The sequence below is a fragment of the Silurus aristotelis genome (genome assembly GCF_946808225.1).
Source record: "Silurus aristotelis genome assembly, chromosome: 13".
NCBI classification, from domain to species: Eukaryota; Metazoa; Chordata; class Actinopteri; order Siluriformes; family Siluridae; genus Silurus; species Silurus aristotelis.
In genome coordinates, this window is record NC_139586.1 from 12,252,872 (window position 1) to 12,271,053 (window position 18,182).

General features: G+C 37.9%; 1 protein-coding gene across 19 annotated transcripts in view; it reads right to left on the minus strand.

The window, feature by feature from the left end:
- Positions 1–2,389: 2,389 nt before the first annotated feature.
- Positions 2,390–18,182, minus strand: part of sox6 (SRY-box transcription factor 6) — a 152,278-nt gene continuing 136,485 nt past the window's right edge. For all 19 annotated transcript variants that reach the window (XM_083558476.1, XM_083558474.1, XM_083558472.1 and 16 more), the window contains 3 exons: positions 11,436–11,609; positions 8,754–8,970; positions 2,390–7,657 (listed from right to left, as the gene is read on the minus strand). In XM_083558476.1, coding sequence (XP_083414602.1) covers positions 7,369–7,657; positions 8,754–8,970; positions 11,436–11,609 — 680 coding nt within the window. In that variant the 3' untranslated portion in view covers positions 2,390–7,368. The remainder of the gene's footprint in view (positions 7,658–8,753; positions 8,971–11,435; positions 11,610–18,182) is intronic.

Below are 18,182 nucleotides of genomic sequence, written 5' to 3' on the forward strand. Positions count from 1 at the left end.
CTCCACTGAACGCGACGTCACACTCTCAAGCCCTTCAGAAAGCACCTCACGCTTCAAGGTTTCTTTGTGGGCGACAATAAAATCTAAGATTCCTCCCAGAGCGCTATCACCTGAAGAGGGCACCACAGTACCTCAGATATCCATAGAGGACACCCTCATGCCCCAGAGTCTTACCACGGGCATCACCACCTTTTTGAGCTTCCTGTAGTCGCCGCGGCACCTTGGACACCCACTGAGGGCACCACTGCGCTCCTAAAGCCTGTCAAGGGCACCGTCGGACTCCAATGTCGCTCCGCTCCTGTCCTCCGTCAAGGGTGTCTCTGGGCCTCTGACCTCCACCGAGGGCGTCGCTCAGTTTCCGATCCCCACCGTGGGAATCACACGGCCTCCGGAATCTGCCGTGGGCGTCGCTCGGCCCCTGAACTCCGCCGTGGGCGTCGCTCAGTTTCTGATCCCCACCGTGGGCATCACACGGCCTCCAGAATCTGCCGTGGGCGTTGCTCGGCCCCTGAACTCCGCTGTGGGTGTCGCACGGCCTCTGAATCCCGCCCCATGGGCGTCTCTTTGCCTCTGGACTCCACAGTGGCCGTCGCTTGTCCTCTGATCTCCGCCAAGGGCATCTCTTCACCTCCGATCTCCGCCCAGGGGGTCGTCCAGCCTGTAAGCTCCACTTAGGAGATCCCTCGCCCCTGATCTCGGCCGAGGACATCGCTTAGCCTCCGGTCTTCACCAAGGGCATTGCTCCGTTCCAGATCTCCATAGTGGGCGTCGCTCTGTTCCAGATCTTCGCAGAGGGCCTCGCTCCGCCTCGGATCTCTGCAGGGGACGTCGCTTTGCTTAGGGTCCTTCCCAACCTTCCCTGGTTCTATGGCGGTGCGTTCCCGGCCTCCACCTTCGACCCTTGATGGGTGGTTTTGGGGCGTCAGGTGCCACCCCTGGAGGGGGTGATAATGTCAGGGATCCACCTGCCACGCCCCCCTCGGTAGCTGTCATGCTACCTCATCCTGCCGCTCTTGGCATTAACGAGAGACAGGTGTAAGGTATAAGCCCCCTTTCCCACATCACTAGTGTTGGACCTACTTAATGACACCGACCTAGTTTAAGACTACCAGCCTTCCCCACTGGTTCCTAGGATTACCTTAGTTCCATGGATTACCCAAATTCCGTGGATTACTCTCCTCCTGTGGATTACTATCCTCTCGTGGTTTGCTTCCGTACCGTGGATTACTTACATTCCGTGGATTCTATTCGTTATTCGGTTCATAACTCTACATGACTTGTGTGTGTGTGTGTGTGTGTGTGTGTGTGTGTGTGTGTGTGTGTGTGTGTGTGTGTGTGTGTGTGTGTGTTCTAAATAAACATGATATAGTTACTTCCGTGTCCGACTCATGGTCCGTACCCTGACACAGACACATATGGGACAACATTTCTCTCCCAAAACTTCAGCAACTGGTCTCCTTAGTTCCAACATGTTTTCAAACAGAAGACATTATACTACACAGTGGTAAACATGTCCCTCTCCCAACTTTTTTTAAAACCTGTTGCAACCATCAAATACAAAATGATCATATTTCTTCCATAAAATGGTGTATATTCTCAGGTTAAACATTTGATATGTTTTTGTCGTTTATTTTGAATAGAATTGGGATTTTTGAGATTTGCAAATTATTGCAGTCTGTATTTTTTTATATATATATATATATATTAAACAGTGCTCCAACTTTTTTTGGAATCGGGTTTGTACATTTACACCAAGGTCAGTATGAATACCAGATTATAAATACCTGGAAGGAAGGTGTGGGCCCAAGGCACTTGAACACACAGATAAATTTGGTCAAATTAATCATTATTCTAAATGAATGTGCTGCCTTTGAAATTATGGTAACATACAGTTACAGTTTTATACAGTGTGAGACAGCTATTGTAGAAACTTCCTATTGACCTTACTGAGCTAAATGGTGAATATTGTGGTTTGTATGCACAAGAACAATAGTGAGGTTTGTATTGCATCGCAAGCCCCACAGATTTAACTTGTCAATGGTGGAAAGGGATCATAGTGTAAGTCTGTGGCTAGGTTACTCTATTTAAAATGTACTCTGCTTCATGTCTGACTGTTATTCCTTTACATTAATACCATTTGGCAGACAGCAGCACATCTCATTTACACAACTGAGCAGTTGAGGACTAAGAGCCCAGCAGTGGGAGCTTGGTGGTGCTCGTAGTTGAACTCACTGATCAGAAGATCTTAACCACTGAGCTACTGATTCACCTCTGTATTGTGTATTAAACCTATGTAACACGCACCAAGCCGTGGGTTTAATATAGAAAAATATAGAATTTGGTTCTTCACACAAATAAGCTGCTTTGAAAGAATAATTAACACAACATGTTTAAAACAAAATGTCTCTTTAATTTGTAAGTGTCAACAGCAGTACAAAAGATGGAGTGATGGTGAGACGATTTTCTGGTTGTATGGGTGCGTGTGTTTGTGTGCGTGTGTGTATCAATGTGTGTTGTATGGTTTTTATGAAACAAAAAAGAGGATACTCTTGAGGTAAATGAGCTAAAACAAACAGAAACTCCCTCGTCTGCCATTGTACATCAAATGAATTGAGTATACTGTAGAAATGTCATTACTTTACAACTTTATGTCAAAACAAACAAACAAACAAACAAAGAAACAACAACAACAAAAAAAAACGCCTCCTGTGTGGAGAGCGACCTAGAGAATTGTACAATCCACTAAGGTGCCTAAATAAACCAAAATGCATCACTCTTCTGGATTATTTTATTTATATTAATACTACCATTACAGAGAGAAGACTTGTCTCTGGAACATACGACTGTAGAATTAATTTAGTTTACCTCACGTCAATACTGCACATGGAAGGAAAAAAAAAAACAATAAATTGCTGGTTTATTACATACTGAAGCCAAGCAGAAAATATTTTTAGTACCTTTTTTGTCTTTTTTATTATGATGATTTTAAAACAATAATACCCTTATAGCAAACTGCCATCTTTCATTCTGTTTCGTACTGTATAAAGAAAAAAAACAAAACATGAACACGCGTATGATGGCAACCTTTAAGTTCAATTAAAAACTTTACACTGGACTGTACAAGATATGATAAACTATTTACATATTTTTAGACTTAATTACTTGTTTTTTGTTTTGTTTGTTTTTTTTTATTTTGTTTTTGTTTTTTCTTAAAGCAGCACACTAGTTCTATATCTCTAATGCCCCCCGAACAATACCTAGCCAGGTATACCTGCCGAGGGGAAACCGGTTTCTATATGCATGACAAAAAAAAAAGGACAAAAAACAAATCAAAGTATCAGGCTGCCAGCGGGATTCAAATTGAGAGCGGCCTGGCCATTCCATGAGCCACGCACAGTGTCGCTTGAGAGACTAGAAACTAGAAAGTACCATTGCAATGACAATAATTTGTCCCTGACAGCAAAAAAAGAAAGAAAAAAAGGTGGAAAAAATTGAGTAATTTTCTGAACAGCAGCTAGCATTTCAGTCCAGCATGTCAGTGAATTGTGCTGATTAAATTAGCAACAGAAAAAAAATCTCACAATATACATCATTAAAGTCTAATGAATGAAATAACACAAGAATTACAGTAAGAGAAGTATAAACAGCATACGCATCTTGTCTTCAGTTGTATCTAATTTGCATTAAAAAAATGGCAGTGATCAGAACAAATTGAACACAAAATGGACTGCAGCTGCTGAAAAGCTGAAAAAAAGAGAGAAAAAAAAAGAAATTCTACAAAGACATACAAAAAAATGCAAAGAATGTGTTTGTGTTATTCAGCATAAAAAAATAATAAATATTTGTTCATCCCCATGGACTGAGCTTAGTAAGAACCTCGCTCTGGATCTCGTGTGACAACCCAAATTTAGATTTGAATTTGTTTGAACGTTTTGACGTGAAAAGCAAATATGAGCGAGGTTCTTCGTTTCGCATGAGTCGTATCCAATACTGTCTGATCAAGAAGGACAAGGAGTTCAGCATCTACATGAGGTACAGTGACTTGTCTAGGTTTGATTCTTCTTTTTTCTTTTTCTTTTTTGTCTAAAGAATGATTGACCAACATACACACAAACACCAAAAGGGAAAAAAAAAAACAACATAACATACGTCAAACATATAACTTATACTTCAGTCAGTATCCATGAACAAAAATAGAATTCTATTTTTCTATGTTATATTTACAATCAGTTTTAAAGAAAAAGAGAATGAGATGTATAAAAAAAAAAAAAAAAAAAGAAAATTTTGGGTTCCAATTTAGCATCACTGTATTTTCTTTTCTGATTGTCCTTTTTATTTAAATTCTACCGACAAGTTTTATAGCCAACAATGGCTAATAAATACAATAAAAGTCTATATGCACTATATAGGTTTCAAATACAATATACAAACACAAAAAACGAACATGAGCGTTTAAAAGATGCACGATCGAAAAAAGTCCGGCGTGTGTCTCGGCTGATCTCAGTCTCTTGAGTCTTCAGTCGAGCTTACTGCTCTTTATCTCCCTTAGGCAGCACTGAAGCTTTTTAAAAACAAAAGTATTCATTAATCATATGTCTTTGCATAAATTAACAAAAGAAAAAAAACACACACACACACACACACACACACACACACACACACACACACACACACACACACAAAACAAACTAAAAAAATCTATGACTCAAATCTGGTATGTCCAAACAGGTCACTTTTGTTCGTGTTGATTTTTTTTTTCTCGCACGACGGCTTCACATTAGTCAGAATCGATAAAAAATACCATTTATATATCCAGTGCTTGTAACACTTATGAAACGCTGTGTGTGACCGAAGTCTTCTCTCTTTCTCTCTCTTTAAAAAAAAAAACCTTTTCCCCCTATTACACAAGCATGATCAAGTTTCAGTCCTGACAAGAGTCTTTTTGTCTACCGCCAGCCTAGAAAATCAGTTTGGCCTGGTCAAGAAAATCTGTACAAAACATGTACAAGTCTACCAGCAAACAGATATGTAAAAAAGAGTAAAAAAAAAAAATAAAAGCCATCTATTGAGAACCGAAAACAAAAAAAAGGAAAAATAACTAATTAAATTATTGAGAAATCACTACAAGCAAATGAATAAAGCAAAAAAATAATAATAATACACATTTTTTTTTTTTACTACAGAAGTGCTTCAGAGACTCCTAAGACTTAATGTAAATGCTTCTCTATTTTTAGGGGTTTCATAGAAATTTTAAACACTCGAAGGAAAGTAAATAAGCGCTTAAAGACGATATATATATTTTTTCAAATTAATTACTTAATTTTGTTATATTTACGACCTTGAGAGGCATCGCAGTGACCAGCAGCTTATTAGCCCACCAGTAATTGCCGTGTTGCTAATGGAAATAAAAAATAAATAAAAAAGGCAGGTTCAAGGGCAGGAGGAAAATAGCGAGCCTCATGCATTAATAATGGTGTGTTTCAGATGATACAGACTCGTCAGTCATTTTAATAATCTCCCACAGCTTGATCTACTTGTTCCATCTGCTCTGCAGCACCTCATGGATTTCTGCTATACTTTGATGGAATGAGCACAATCAACGATCGACTCCCTCCCGTCCATATTGTTTTCCATGCCGGCTGATGGACCGTCCAAGTCTAAGTTCGAGTCTGGAGTACAAGTTCCTGGTCCAGATGGCAGCCTCTCGAGGTACCAGGTGATGTGATAGACTTCGGACTTGTTTATTTGTAAGTTGTTTATTTTCCACAACAGCTCATCCTAAGGTGTTCTATAATTCATTAAATAACTGTCCTTTTTAGCCAATTATATTTACAATATGAATGGCCATGAAACAAGATTATCACTTACGTTATAGCAGCTATAAAAACTCGTTCCCTCACAAGCATTTAAAGTTAATAATAAAAATAAAAATAAACTACTTTTTAAGCACTGAGAAATTCCAGTGTCAGGAGCTTATAGCAAAGGTCACACCTTAAATTTTTTCCATTCGGATAATCTGTCAGAATGAGCACATTGATATAAACCTGCGCTAGTGTCAGAACTGCTGTTATAGAAACTAAATCAACACCTTCTGACCAATCACAATCTAGAATTAGACATCGTTCCTGTGTAAAAGATTTCTTATCTTCAGATAAGTCTCTTATCTGTCCCAGACAAACTTCTCATTTCTTTTAAGACTTTTTTTTAACGCTCCAGTTTAAGACTTTCTCGTGTCAATTACGGTTTATAACATAGAAAAAACAGCCTTAGTAATGACAGAAAGCCCTTAAGGACTTACTGCTATGCTGTAAAAAAAAAAAAAAAAAAAAAAGCCAGCATGTATTGTAGAACAGCAATTTTGTGATTGTAATGCCGCTGAAGCTGCCTTTTGCTGCCATTTTAATTTCACAGATTGGATGCCTTTGGCCCCCGCTTTGGCATGCCGGCCAATCTCTATGATTAAGAACGTGGTGGTTGTAAGACTGAAGCGAAGGGCGAGACATGCTGCGTGATCACTGCACTGGACCTCCTGGACATCAACAAGGACTTTCAGATCAACTTAATAAAATCCAGCATCTCTAACACTGTCTAAAATTCCTGAGTGCTTCAAGAAGAGGGAAAGGTATTTTTTTCTTTTGCGATAAAATTCCAAAAGATTGTCTAAGACTCATGAGGTCTTCTCTTTAAGACTCGGAGATCTAAGATTACGTTCGTACGTGGTGGACCTGGATTTGGAAATTTTTATATAATAAGTATAATAAGACGAGCATTAAGATAAAAATAAAGTAAGATAAGATAATATGGTTTTAAAGATGGGGCAGTTTTGTGTTTTGTCATAAATTTTGAATTTCTTTTTTTTTGTTCTGCTATCTTCGAAATAGCTCAAACCAAAAAAAAAAATAATAATAAAAAAAAAAAATAAACATTCACACGCTGTTGGCTGGCACAGCATACCTGAGAGAAATACAGAACCCCGTCATAAAACAGTGATCTAAAAAAAATAATAATAATAATAACTAAAATATGTAAGACTGTGAGAGCTATAATTGTGTTTCAAGTCCGGCCCTCTGTAACTTTACAAGTCAGTTTGTGTACACATCCATGATAAGAATAAAAAAAAGAAAAAATTATAATAATAAAAACAATCAAACTGCTTCACACTCGAAGAAACATTTAAGACCAAAAAGCCGATGAAGCCGGGAGCCACACGTGCATGCAGGCTCCTATGGGATATATTATCAGAAACAAGTTTTTTTTTTTTTCTTGCTTCTTTTTTAAATTTATAGTAGTTTTTTTTTGTTTGTCTGTTTTTTTTTTTTCTCCTCTTCCTTCAGTACCCCGTCTGTCCACTATTAATAAAAGAAATCCTCAATTGGCACTGACAGGCTCCTGCACTTCGTTCTCGCTGCTGTAGTCCGATTTGGGTTCATCCTCGAAGTCCTCATACATGTCCATGTCGTCCTCACCGTTGACCGGCTCATTGGGGACCACGCTGGGCACGTTGGGCTCCAGCTTCATGCCAAAGGTGCTCTGGATGACAGGCACAGTGGGCTCAGGGCTGGCAGAGTTGCTTGAGCAGTCCGAGGTCATGCTGATGGCTCCGGGATAGACGACACCTGCACTACTGCTGATCGGGAGCTGAGTCTGGGGTTGCTGCCTGAGACAGGAAGACACACAGAAAGTTAAAAGAAACAGTCACGGAAATATACAATATACAAATTATATACAAAGTAGAATATTAGAATAAAACATTCCAAAGTAAACACTAATTTGCTTGGATTTATGCAGTGGATGCTCAATATGTTCATTATCATTTTCAATGCATAAACCATAGTCAGAACTTTGGATCGGTCTGTAACTTTTCTGACATCATCAGGACAGAGGAGTTAACGCTTCTTTGCAATATTATTTTGTCTTTTTAATTTTAAGAGAGAGAAAATAATAGAAGCCACTTAAGGAGCAAGTGTTTATAACTAACTACAGAAAGTAGCTGATGTGTAACAGCATGCCACAGAGAGGTATGTTCCCTCCTGATCACTGCGAATAAAATGCTGATTAATAATGCAAGATTTTAAGGAAATAGAAATTTGTACAGTTTCTGTATATTAGGCATTTATAGTCAACACTAATAAGAGATAGAGTAGGTCAGAAATGTGTGCTATAAAATAAGATAAAAAATAAATTAGTAGAACATGATTTGGGGGAAACAAGAATTTGTTAAAGGAAATCTCTTTCAGCTGACGTTACTGGCGTCTCTCCTTAGATTTTCACATATTTTAGCGTTCTAGTATCTAGTGTTCGCAGTCAGCAGCTGTGAAATAGATCTCCATTCAGTTACGAGTGAACAGCTTTGGGAACAATTGTAAAAAAAATGAGGCAGGCGTTGATGTTAAACGACCTGATTGAGACTCCAGAGTTGATTTTTTTCTCTCCACAGTGCCGGATATCTTACACTGACCACAGGTAATAAATTACAAATCTCAAGACGGTGACTCTTTGTCATCACATTTAGACTTCATTTTATTGTACGGTAATCATGTCAGTTATTTGTATCATGATCAGAATATTTTCGTCTTTTTTCCCGATCTTAGGTTTTATATGAAAAAACAATGCTGTGAGGAACTTGTCTGTCTTGAAAATGTGTGAAAAAACTTAATGTCCTAGTTTTACCTTAAACTAAAACTAGAGACACCTTTCAGATTTGGAGTTGTTTGATGAACATCAAACGTGGAGTTATTTGTTTTTGTACTTACCCTACCGTGAAGAACTGCCGCATTTCCTGCCTCCGCGAGCGCATCATCTGCTTGTACTCGCCAATGCGCAGCTTCTTGCCATCAATGATGCACGTGCGCTTGGGCCGAGGCTTGTACTTGTAGTTGGGGTACTTCTCTAGGTGGATTTTGCTCAGACGAGCCTGTTCTTCGTAGTACGGCTGCTTTTCCTGGTTGGACATGGCCTTCCAGCGAGAGCCTGGATAAAGAGAAAATGTTTTATTTTTATTTTTTTCTTATAGTCTAAAATATAGAAGAAATTGGTGTCATACAAGATCAACCAAAATGACCAGTAGGTCATAAAATTATATACATTAAAGAGCAAAAACAATAATGCAAAGGTTACAATTTATGGTTGATGAATATTAGAACTGTAATACAGATAATAATAATAGGATGATAATAGATCATTATAGCATTAAACATAATTCACTATTTATACAAGAAACAATCCAGGATACCAATATCAACAGTACTTTTTAGCCCTTTTCCCATTTCTGCTTTGATCCCAGCTTTAATACACCTCCCTGCTGGAATCAGGTCGTGCCGATGCAAAGTGAGCTGCTTGCTAAAGGCAGCTTTGTTCCAGAGTGCTGCATTAGCGGAAACAACAGGCCTTGTAAATATCTCCAGCCTTCAACGTGTCCCTTTGGCTGACGGGACTTTTAGTAACGGTGATGTATCGACTCTCAGCACTGTGGGACGAGACCCATTTAGCCCCGTCATTTTTCATGACAAACACCAGGGCTGTGTGACGGCTCCTAAATCCATCTGATTGAGCCACTCCAACAGTGGCCACATTGCCGAGGTTTCTGACTCGCAGTCAGAGTGAACATGACACCACCAATCAGGTACCGTACATGGATCTAAAAAGATCTAAGGTATACAGGCAATATGTTTCACTTTCTATCTATCTATCTATCTATCTATCTATCTATCTATCTATCTATCTATCTATCTATCTATCTATCTATCTATCTATCTATCTATCTATCTATCTATCTATCTATCTATCTATCTATCTATCTATCTATTTATCTATCTATCATCTAGTGTAATCAGATGTTACCTGGGTTTTTTTTCTTATATGCATTCAATTATTTTATTTTAAACCTAATTTCAAACCTATCTATCAAACTTAATTAGTTAATTATTAATACTCCTTTATGATCTAAATCAATCCAAATTAATTAATCAGCATTTTCGTTTGACTAACAAATGCTTATTTATTTGTATAAATGCATTTCTAGAGTTAAAAGTTATAATCTTTACAAAAGAAATGTAGGGTATATATATCACTCGCACTCTAAATTTATGATCTACACTGGCTTTCTGGTTCTCTGTCTTAAACAGAAGACATGTTCAGTGGCTTGTGTAAAATCCACTCATTTTTGTTTTTATCAAAAGACTTTCATTGTGTCGTGAATGCTTAATGTTTATTCTTCACGTCACACACATTCATCACCGTCCCCCAGTTCTGAAAAGCGGAATATTTAAATGATTAAAGCGGAATGATTAAAGATGGAGGCCAATATCCCTTATTTATTTTATATTATGTATATATTTTTATGACTAGGCTGTCCACTGGGTGGGGCTTGTATCATGTCATAATTTAATACATATGTGCTGGTTTATCAAACAACAACAACAATAATCAGACCTTGTAAAATTATTTTTTTTTAGAGGGCAGGAAGTGGAGTGAGGTTTTTATATCTAGTGAAAAATAAAGATAGCAGCTGATTTTTTTTGTAAGTTTTATTTATTTAAAGTTATGACTTAAGGGACATTGATGATGGTGCTTGAGTGAGCTGTCAGCTTTTGACACTCTATCACTGCAAATTGAAAACATAGGCATAAGTGAAAAGACACCACCTGTGTTAAAGAACAATTGAACTTTAAAGCTACACTAAATAAACAAAACTATAGGGGCAACTGAAATTTTCAGCCATTTGTGTTTCTTCCCCAAACTGTTATCAAAAGGTTGGAGGCACACTATTGAATAGGACGTCTTTATATTTAAAGCAGTAGCTGTAAATGCTCCATTCAATTGAACTAGGAGATTAAAAAAAACCTGTTCCAGTATGACAAATCCACTGGGCAAAAAGCCAGCTCATTGACGATATGGTTTACATGGATAGGATTGGAAGATCTCGAGTAAAATGAATACTTTTGGGATGAATTGGAATGCTGACTGCACCCCAGGCCGTCTCCCCCCTACATTAGTACCTGACTTTATTAGCACACTTGTGGATGAATGGACACAAATTTCCACAAGCACACTTCGAAATCTAGTGGAACTTGAAGAAGAGTGGAGGTTATTACATCAGCAAATGGGGACTAAATATGGCATGGGATGGTGAGAAAGCACATACTAATCTTACGATCAGGTGTCCACAAACTTTTGAGTGTAGTTTGTTAAAATAACAAAAAAACATGCATAAGAAAGTCATGAGCCTGAAAATGAAATATCTTCTTCTGGTGTTTTATGCATCTCTAAATATAAGGAAATAAATAAAATAGAGAGTCTTTCTGTAGGTGACCCAAGCTTCAGAACATTCATAGCATTCAGAAAGATTTGATTGCAGAAATATGCTTTTAGCCTAAATCAGCAGATCAGTGATTAGGGCTTTAAAACTGTCATGCAAAAATGTTTCTGAAACTCACCTAGAATTTTGCTGATATTGGAGTTGTGCATATCTGGGAAAGCCTGCAGAATTTTGCGCCGCTCATCCTTGGCCCACACCATGAAGGCGTTCATGGGTCGCTTGATGTGCGGCTCATTGGGGTTCCGTCCCCGCGATTCTCTGAACACCCGGGCCTCAGTGGTGCTGGCGCCTCCTGTTGGCCAAAAATAATATGAGTGTGGTTTATAGACAGAACCATTCCACTCCCTGGAAACACCAGAGTAAGAAGAAGGACAACGTGAACGCCAAAATGACATTAATCAACTTCGCAGGGCTAGAGGAAAGGAGCTGAAGCACTCTCTATACACACACACACACACACACACACACACACACACACACACACACACACACACACAAATTTTCACAAACACTTCAGTCATATGGCTGTCACCGTGGACTGAACGTTTTTTTTTTTTTGGCGAGTTCTGCTAATTTCTAGAAGAAAAGAAACCTTCACATATATTCTTGTTAAATATTCATCGATGGCCCAAGCACCCAATCATTTCACACAGTTTGTGTGTGTGAGTGTGAGTCTAAGCATTCAGCCTCTCAATCAGGCCACTCAACATCATCAATCCCCGGGTTCTTAAAGCAAGACGGAAAAGATTTCACATGCTCTCGCTTCCTTTTATATGTAAGATGTGAAAGAATTAAATAAAAGTTGTATGAATATTTAAACAACAACAACAACAAAAAAAAAACCATGTTGATAAACAAGGCCTGAAAAATAAAACAAACCCCAAAAAAGGGCTTCCCATATGCTCCAATACATCTTTAATGATTAGAAAAAACTGGGAAAAAAAAGCTCAGAATGAGGCATGAATATTTCATCCTCCACATGTGATGTGTGTTCGCTAGGCGCTTGCGTGTCCTGCGATGCTTGGCGTGCGTTACCTGTGACTGAGCTCTGAACAAAAATAAAAAAACAAACAAAAAATCTGAGCTTTTAATTAGTGCATAGAGATACTGAAGTGCAATCTTCAGCGTCAAACAACTGAAGAAAGTGTACAAGGAGGAGCAGAGAAAAATGCCACCAAGGGTATTTGATTTATCCTTTTACAAATAAAAGAAGGGACACATCAATTAGAGGTGGAGGATGAGAACAAGGAGTCGTATGCGGAGAATAACAAGGAGGAAGATGAGGAAGAAGGTGACAGACAAGACAAGGTTGCGGTTGAGGATGAGGAGGAAAATAAGAATGAGGAGAAGGATAAGAGCAAGGATGAGGATAGGTAAAGATGAGGCTGAGAAGAAGAAGAACAAGAATGAGGAAAAAGATAGAGAATGATGAAGATGAGGATGAAGGGTCAAATTCTGGAAAAACTTTCAACAAGAACCTCAATTCTCCAAAGCACTTCATATTTATTTTCACTAGCATGTTTTCTGTGTCTTTCTCTCTCGGTATTTCCAGCCCTTTTCTGTCTGTCTTTCACTTTATTTGAATTTATAACTGTTTCTGTTCATCTCTACCTCTGACTTCATCCTTTTTTCTCTCTTGTTTCTGTCTGTCTCTCACTTTATCTGTTCCTCTCTGTCCATCTCTTACTCGTTTTGATTTGTGCTTTCAGTGTCTATCTCCTCTCTTTCTAGATCACTCTGTTGGTCTTTCACTATCTTTTATTTACTCTTTTCTATTTCTTTTTTTTTATGTGTGTCTTTCCTCATAGCTCTCCATCTCCATCCTTTCTATCTCTTTTTTCTATCTCTCAATTTATTTCTATTTTTCCATCACTGTCCACCTCTCACTTTGTATTTTTCTCTTATTTCTTAGTCTTTCTTTTTGTATGTGTCTCTCTTTATCCCTGTCTTTATCTTTTACTACATCACCTTTTCTCTTTCTTCATCTGTATGTCCACCTCTCACTCTTCATCTATCATTCTCTCTCTCTCTCTCTCTCTCTCTCTCTCTCTCTCTCTCTCTGTCGGCCTATCCCAAAAACATGTGCTTACCTTGTATTCTGACACACTACAACCCGGAACAGATAATAAAAGAAGGATAGAAATCCTCCCCCCAGCTGGCCATGTAGCGTGGCCATGAGGGATAATACACTCGCTTCCCCACACTACATTAATTTCATTTAGCGTGCACTCTGCGCTCAGGATAAATTGATTTCATTTTGTTTGGTTTTGACAGCCATGTTTATTGTGCAATGAAATGTAGCATGCCGCAGCGGGCTGACAGGATCCATCAACGCAGGGCAATCTGCTGACTGCCGGGGCAGGATGAAGGCATTCATTACCCCGCCAAAACCCAGCGTGCCTCGCACACACACACACACACACACACACACACACACACACACACACACACACACACACACACACACACACACACACACACACACATATGCACATACACTTCATCCTTAAGCTCAGGATCTCTCCATATGGGTGATTGGGAGGGAAGATGGCCGACTCTGATTTATGGCTCGCCCTCCAATGCCATTACATCAGCACTGACACTGATTCATCAATTTATACACCAGCGTGTGTGTCAATACGGGCAGAGGTGAACACCGAACGATGAGGCAGACAATTTTGTTTTTTTTGTTGTTGGTGTTTCTCAGATTATTACAGACTGAAGTTTAAGTTTTGAAAATAAAAAAAGTGTGTATCTGTGTGTTCATACACTGTTGATCTTGCTTACAGACAAGAGTGGTTTCCAAAATCACGCAATCTGAATCTGATCTCCATTGCATATTAAAAAATAGTTACATTATTTATAGTTAAATATTATTTAAATAAATATCTGCCTGTCTGTCTGGACAAAATATCGGATCTTTCTAGTCATATGTGTTTCTTTCCCAAACTGTTACCACAAAGGTGGTGGCACACAATTGTATAAAATGTCTTTGGATGTGGTAGCGATAATATTTCTCTTCACTTGTACTACAAGACCTAAACCCCAGGCCTCTTCACCCTATACATCAGTACCTCAATTCACTAACACCCTTGTGGCTGAAAGAGCACAAGTTCCGTAAGTCCAAAGTGTAGTGAAGAAGAGTGATTATAAAAGCAAATGGGGATTAAATGTGAAATGAGATGTTCAAAAACCAAATACCAAATCTTAAGATCAATTAATCAATCTATCAATCTATCTATCTATCTATCTATCTATCTATCTATCTATCTATCTATCTATCTATCTATCTATCTATCTATCTATCTATCTAGTGTAGTCAGATGTCACCTGTTTTTTTTTTGGTTTTTTTTTATATGTATTCAATTATTTTATTTTAAACCTAATTCATAAAAAAAAAAAAAAAAAAAAAAAAAAAAAAAGTGAGACAGGTTTCATTAGAGGCAGGGGAGGAGACAAAGCTTCACCGCACAGCCGGGATACAGCATTTTTTTCCACTCCTTATTGTGGTGATTGTTTAATAAAAGCAAAGCGGCACACCTCCCACGTTTACAAATGAGCATTAATTGATTTCTCTCTGATTCCTGCACGACATTTTGAAGAATTAACTAGTTAGGTGTGCGAGTGTGTAAATAAATATAGATGTTGGCACAGAGATGGCAACAAGGGAGAACCCCTGGGGTGAGTCAGGGGAGGAGAGGAGGGGAGAGGAATGTGTCATTCTGTCATTTACTGAGAAGAGAGAGAGAGAGAGAGAGAGAGAGAGAGAGAGAGAGAGAGAGAGAGAGAGAGAGAGAGAGAGAGAGAGAGAGAGAGAGAGAGAGAGGGGAAGAAAGAGATGCAGAGAACTAAGAGAAGCAATTTTATATTAATACTATATATGTTTTTGTAACAAATCTAAACGAATTAAAATTCTGAGAGAGCGATATAGAGAGAGAGCTAGAGAGAGGAAACACACAAGTCATTAGCAAGCTTGGACTCGATGTGCAGGTCAGAGACAACATTTAGTCTAGTCTTCTCTATCTCTCACACACAAACAGCTCACATTCTCTTTAAACCACAATCACAATTATAAACACAATAATCAATCCTAAGATGCCTCTAACTGTTTTTCACTTTCTAATCTTCTTCCGGATGCATGTTTGACATTTGGTTGTGTGTTTGTGTATATATGTGTGCATTGTGTGTATATCCATTGTGTGTGTGTGTGTGTGTGTGTGTGTGTGTGTGTGTGTGTGTGTGCATCTTTTTTTTATGTGTGTGCAGTCTTTGTAGTGTGTATGTGTATGTATATGGGTGCATTGTGTTTATATGAATTGTGTGTGTGTGGGTGTGTGTGTGTGAGACAACGATTGAACAGGGATGAGAGCTTGTCATGTCCAGACCTGCTTCCTGCTCCTGTTCTTAGCGTCCTGCATGTTTTACTGTGTTACATTTCTTTTCACGACTTTCACATCGTTTCACGTCTGTGTGAGAGTTTCATAAGAGAGGACACGCAGCTTACAGCCTTGACCTCGGTTAAAACCACGCCCAGAGATCATTGACATAACACAAACTCACACACACACACACACACAAATATGTACTGTATATTCTCAAAACTGACCTTTAACCTTTACCATTTACCAACATTTCTTTTAACAATTTATTAAATATTTACAGTATTTGTTGATCCATTTATAATAAATAGTGTTTGATGTTACTCTCACATGTTCTAGCAGCTACAAACACTCGTTCCCTCACTGTCTCTTTATGCAGAATGCAGAAAAAAAACTGTTACAAAATTCTGAAACCTGAGACTTCTTTACATACAATATGTAATATATAACAACCATTACATAAACATCTCCTTACAAATCAACATTTACACTCTTTCTTTCACCCGCCTGCAGTAAAATGAGCTGTTACTATGGAAACAATATTAAAACGCGTGTATTAATGAAGTAAATAATTAAAACAATGTCGCCCTTAGCTGGAAGTTTCCACCTCAAACCAGTGGCTCGTTTGCAATGTAGCTGATACGATCACAAAAACTGTGGGTTTGGATTTTGGCGGTTTCCTGCTTTCCTGCCGTGCTGTCTCACATGCCACTTGTTTTGTTTCAGAGCGTACGTTTAGAGCAATGTGACGTGAGTTCTCTCTCTGCCGCCATGTGTAAGTGAACAACAGACTCACGCTGAAACCCGTTGTGGTATTTGGTAATGTTTTTCATCTGAGCTTAAAAAGACCTAACGACTTTGCCGCGAGCCGACGCATGTGGCTCCTTTCTTTTTTCTTCTTTTCTTTTTTTTTTTTTGGCTTAATGAAGGAAATTTAAATCTATTTCCAGACCAGGCTATTTTCCAGTCAGGTCTGTATTCTCTGCTCGTCTTTGGCGGCTTGTTAATTCGCTCGCCCATGAGCTAGGCAAATATTATTTTTAGTAACCCGGCACTTTCGGGCATTACGGCAAAGACACAGGTTCGCTTTTACACCTCTGCGAAACTAACCCTTCTCCGAAAAGCTTGGCTTTATCGCTCTGTAATTTTCCTCTTCTCGGAAAGACGGAAAGTCCTCCTCGACAACCTGAAGTTTAAGAGCTGCCACTAAACATCGTCAATTAATGAAGTGACCGTAAAGTTTACACACATACATACACACACACACACACACACACACACACACACACACGCATTCACAAACACTCTTTCTTTTTCTTCCTCCTTCTCCTCCTCCGCATCATCATCATCATCATCATCATCATGAAGCCCAACACTAAGCTTACATTCTTTATTTTCCCTTTTTCACAGAGGAGGAAAGGAATTTGTTTGTTTGCATTGGTTCACTAAAAAGGTTCAGAACACTAACACCAAAGTACACAAACTCCCTGCATTTTAAAAATGTGCCATTTATCTGGACAAAACAGTTTGTGTTTCCTCTGGTGTGGACACAGAAAGCACATCAGTTACCCGTTTTCTGTGTGTTTTTTTGTTTTATTTTCTACCATGTAGTTTGTATCAAATACACAAATATGTTCCTAAAAAATGATATGTATAGAGTTATTTTAAAAGAACATATCATATAATTTTGGTGTTTTTAGGTGAGTTAGTATATGAACTTTTATATTTTGGAGTATTTTTGAGAATTTTGACACACACACACACACACACACACACACACACACACACACACACACACACACACACACACACACACACACACACACACATAGAATGACACTTAGAGAAAGTTGAACCTAACCAATTCTGGGTTTCAGGAAGCACATTTGAAACTCCAGAGACTGAATATCGAAAATACATGAGTATATGAGCACAAAGTTAATGCAAACATGTAAATAGGATAGGCTCTATTCTAAAGACACCACACAAAGAATATCACGTTTCTACAATAAAAAGATATATTATTTTTTATGCATTTATTTATTATTACATTTTATAATTGTGGAAAATAATGTTTTATTTTCTACCATGTAGTTTGTATCAAATGCACATATATGTATAAAATACACAAAGTAAATTTTTTTTTAGAAAATAAGGCCAATTAATTAATAATAATACCAATCATCATATATATATATATATATATATATATATATATATATATATATATATATATATATATATATATATATATATAAAAAATTGCCTAATTGCACATTAACCAATATTTTTTTGATAGGTATAGAATGAAGAAAAAAAAAACCATAATCGCAAGTATAGTAAAGTATAATAAAATATGTATATTTTATTTTGAATTTCTTATATTTTATTATTTTGTAGTGTATGTTACTTTACTTGTATTGTGAGTAACTGCAACCTAACAATTTCCCTGTGGAATCAATAAAGTATTCAGATTCTGTTTCTGA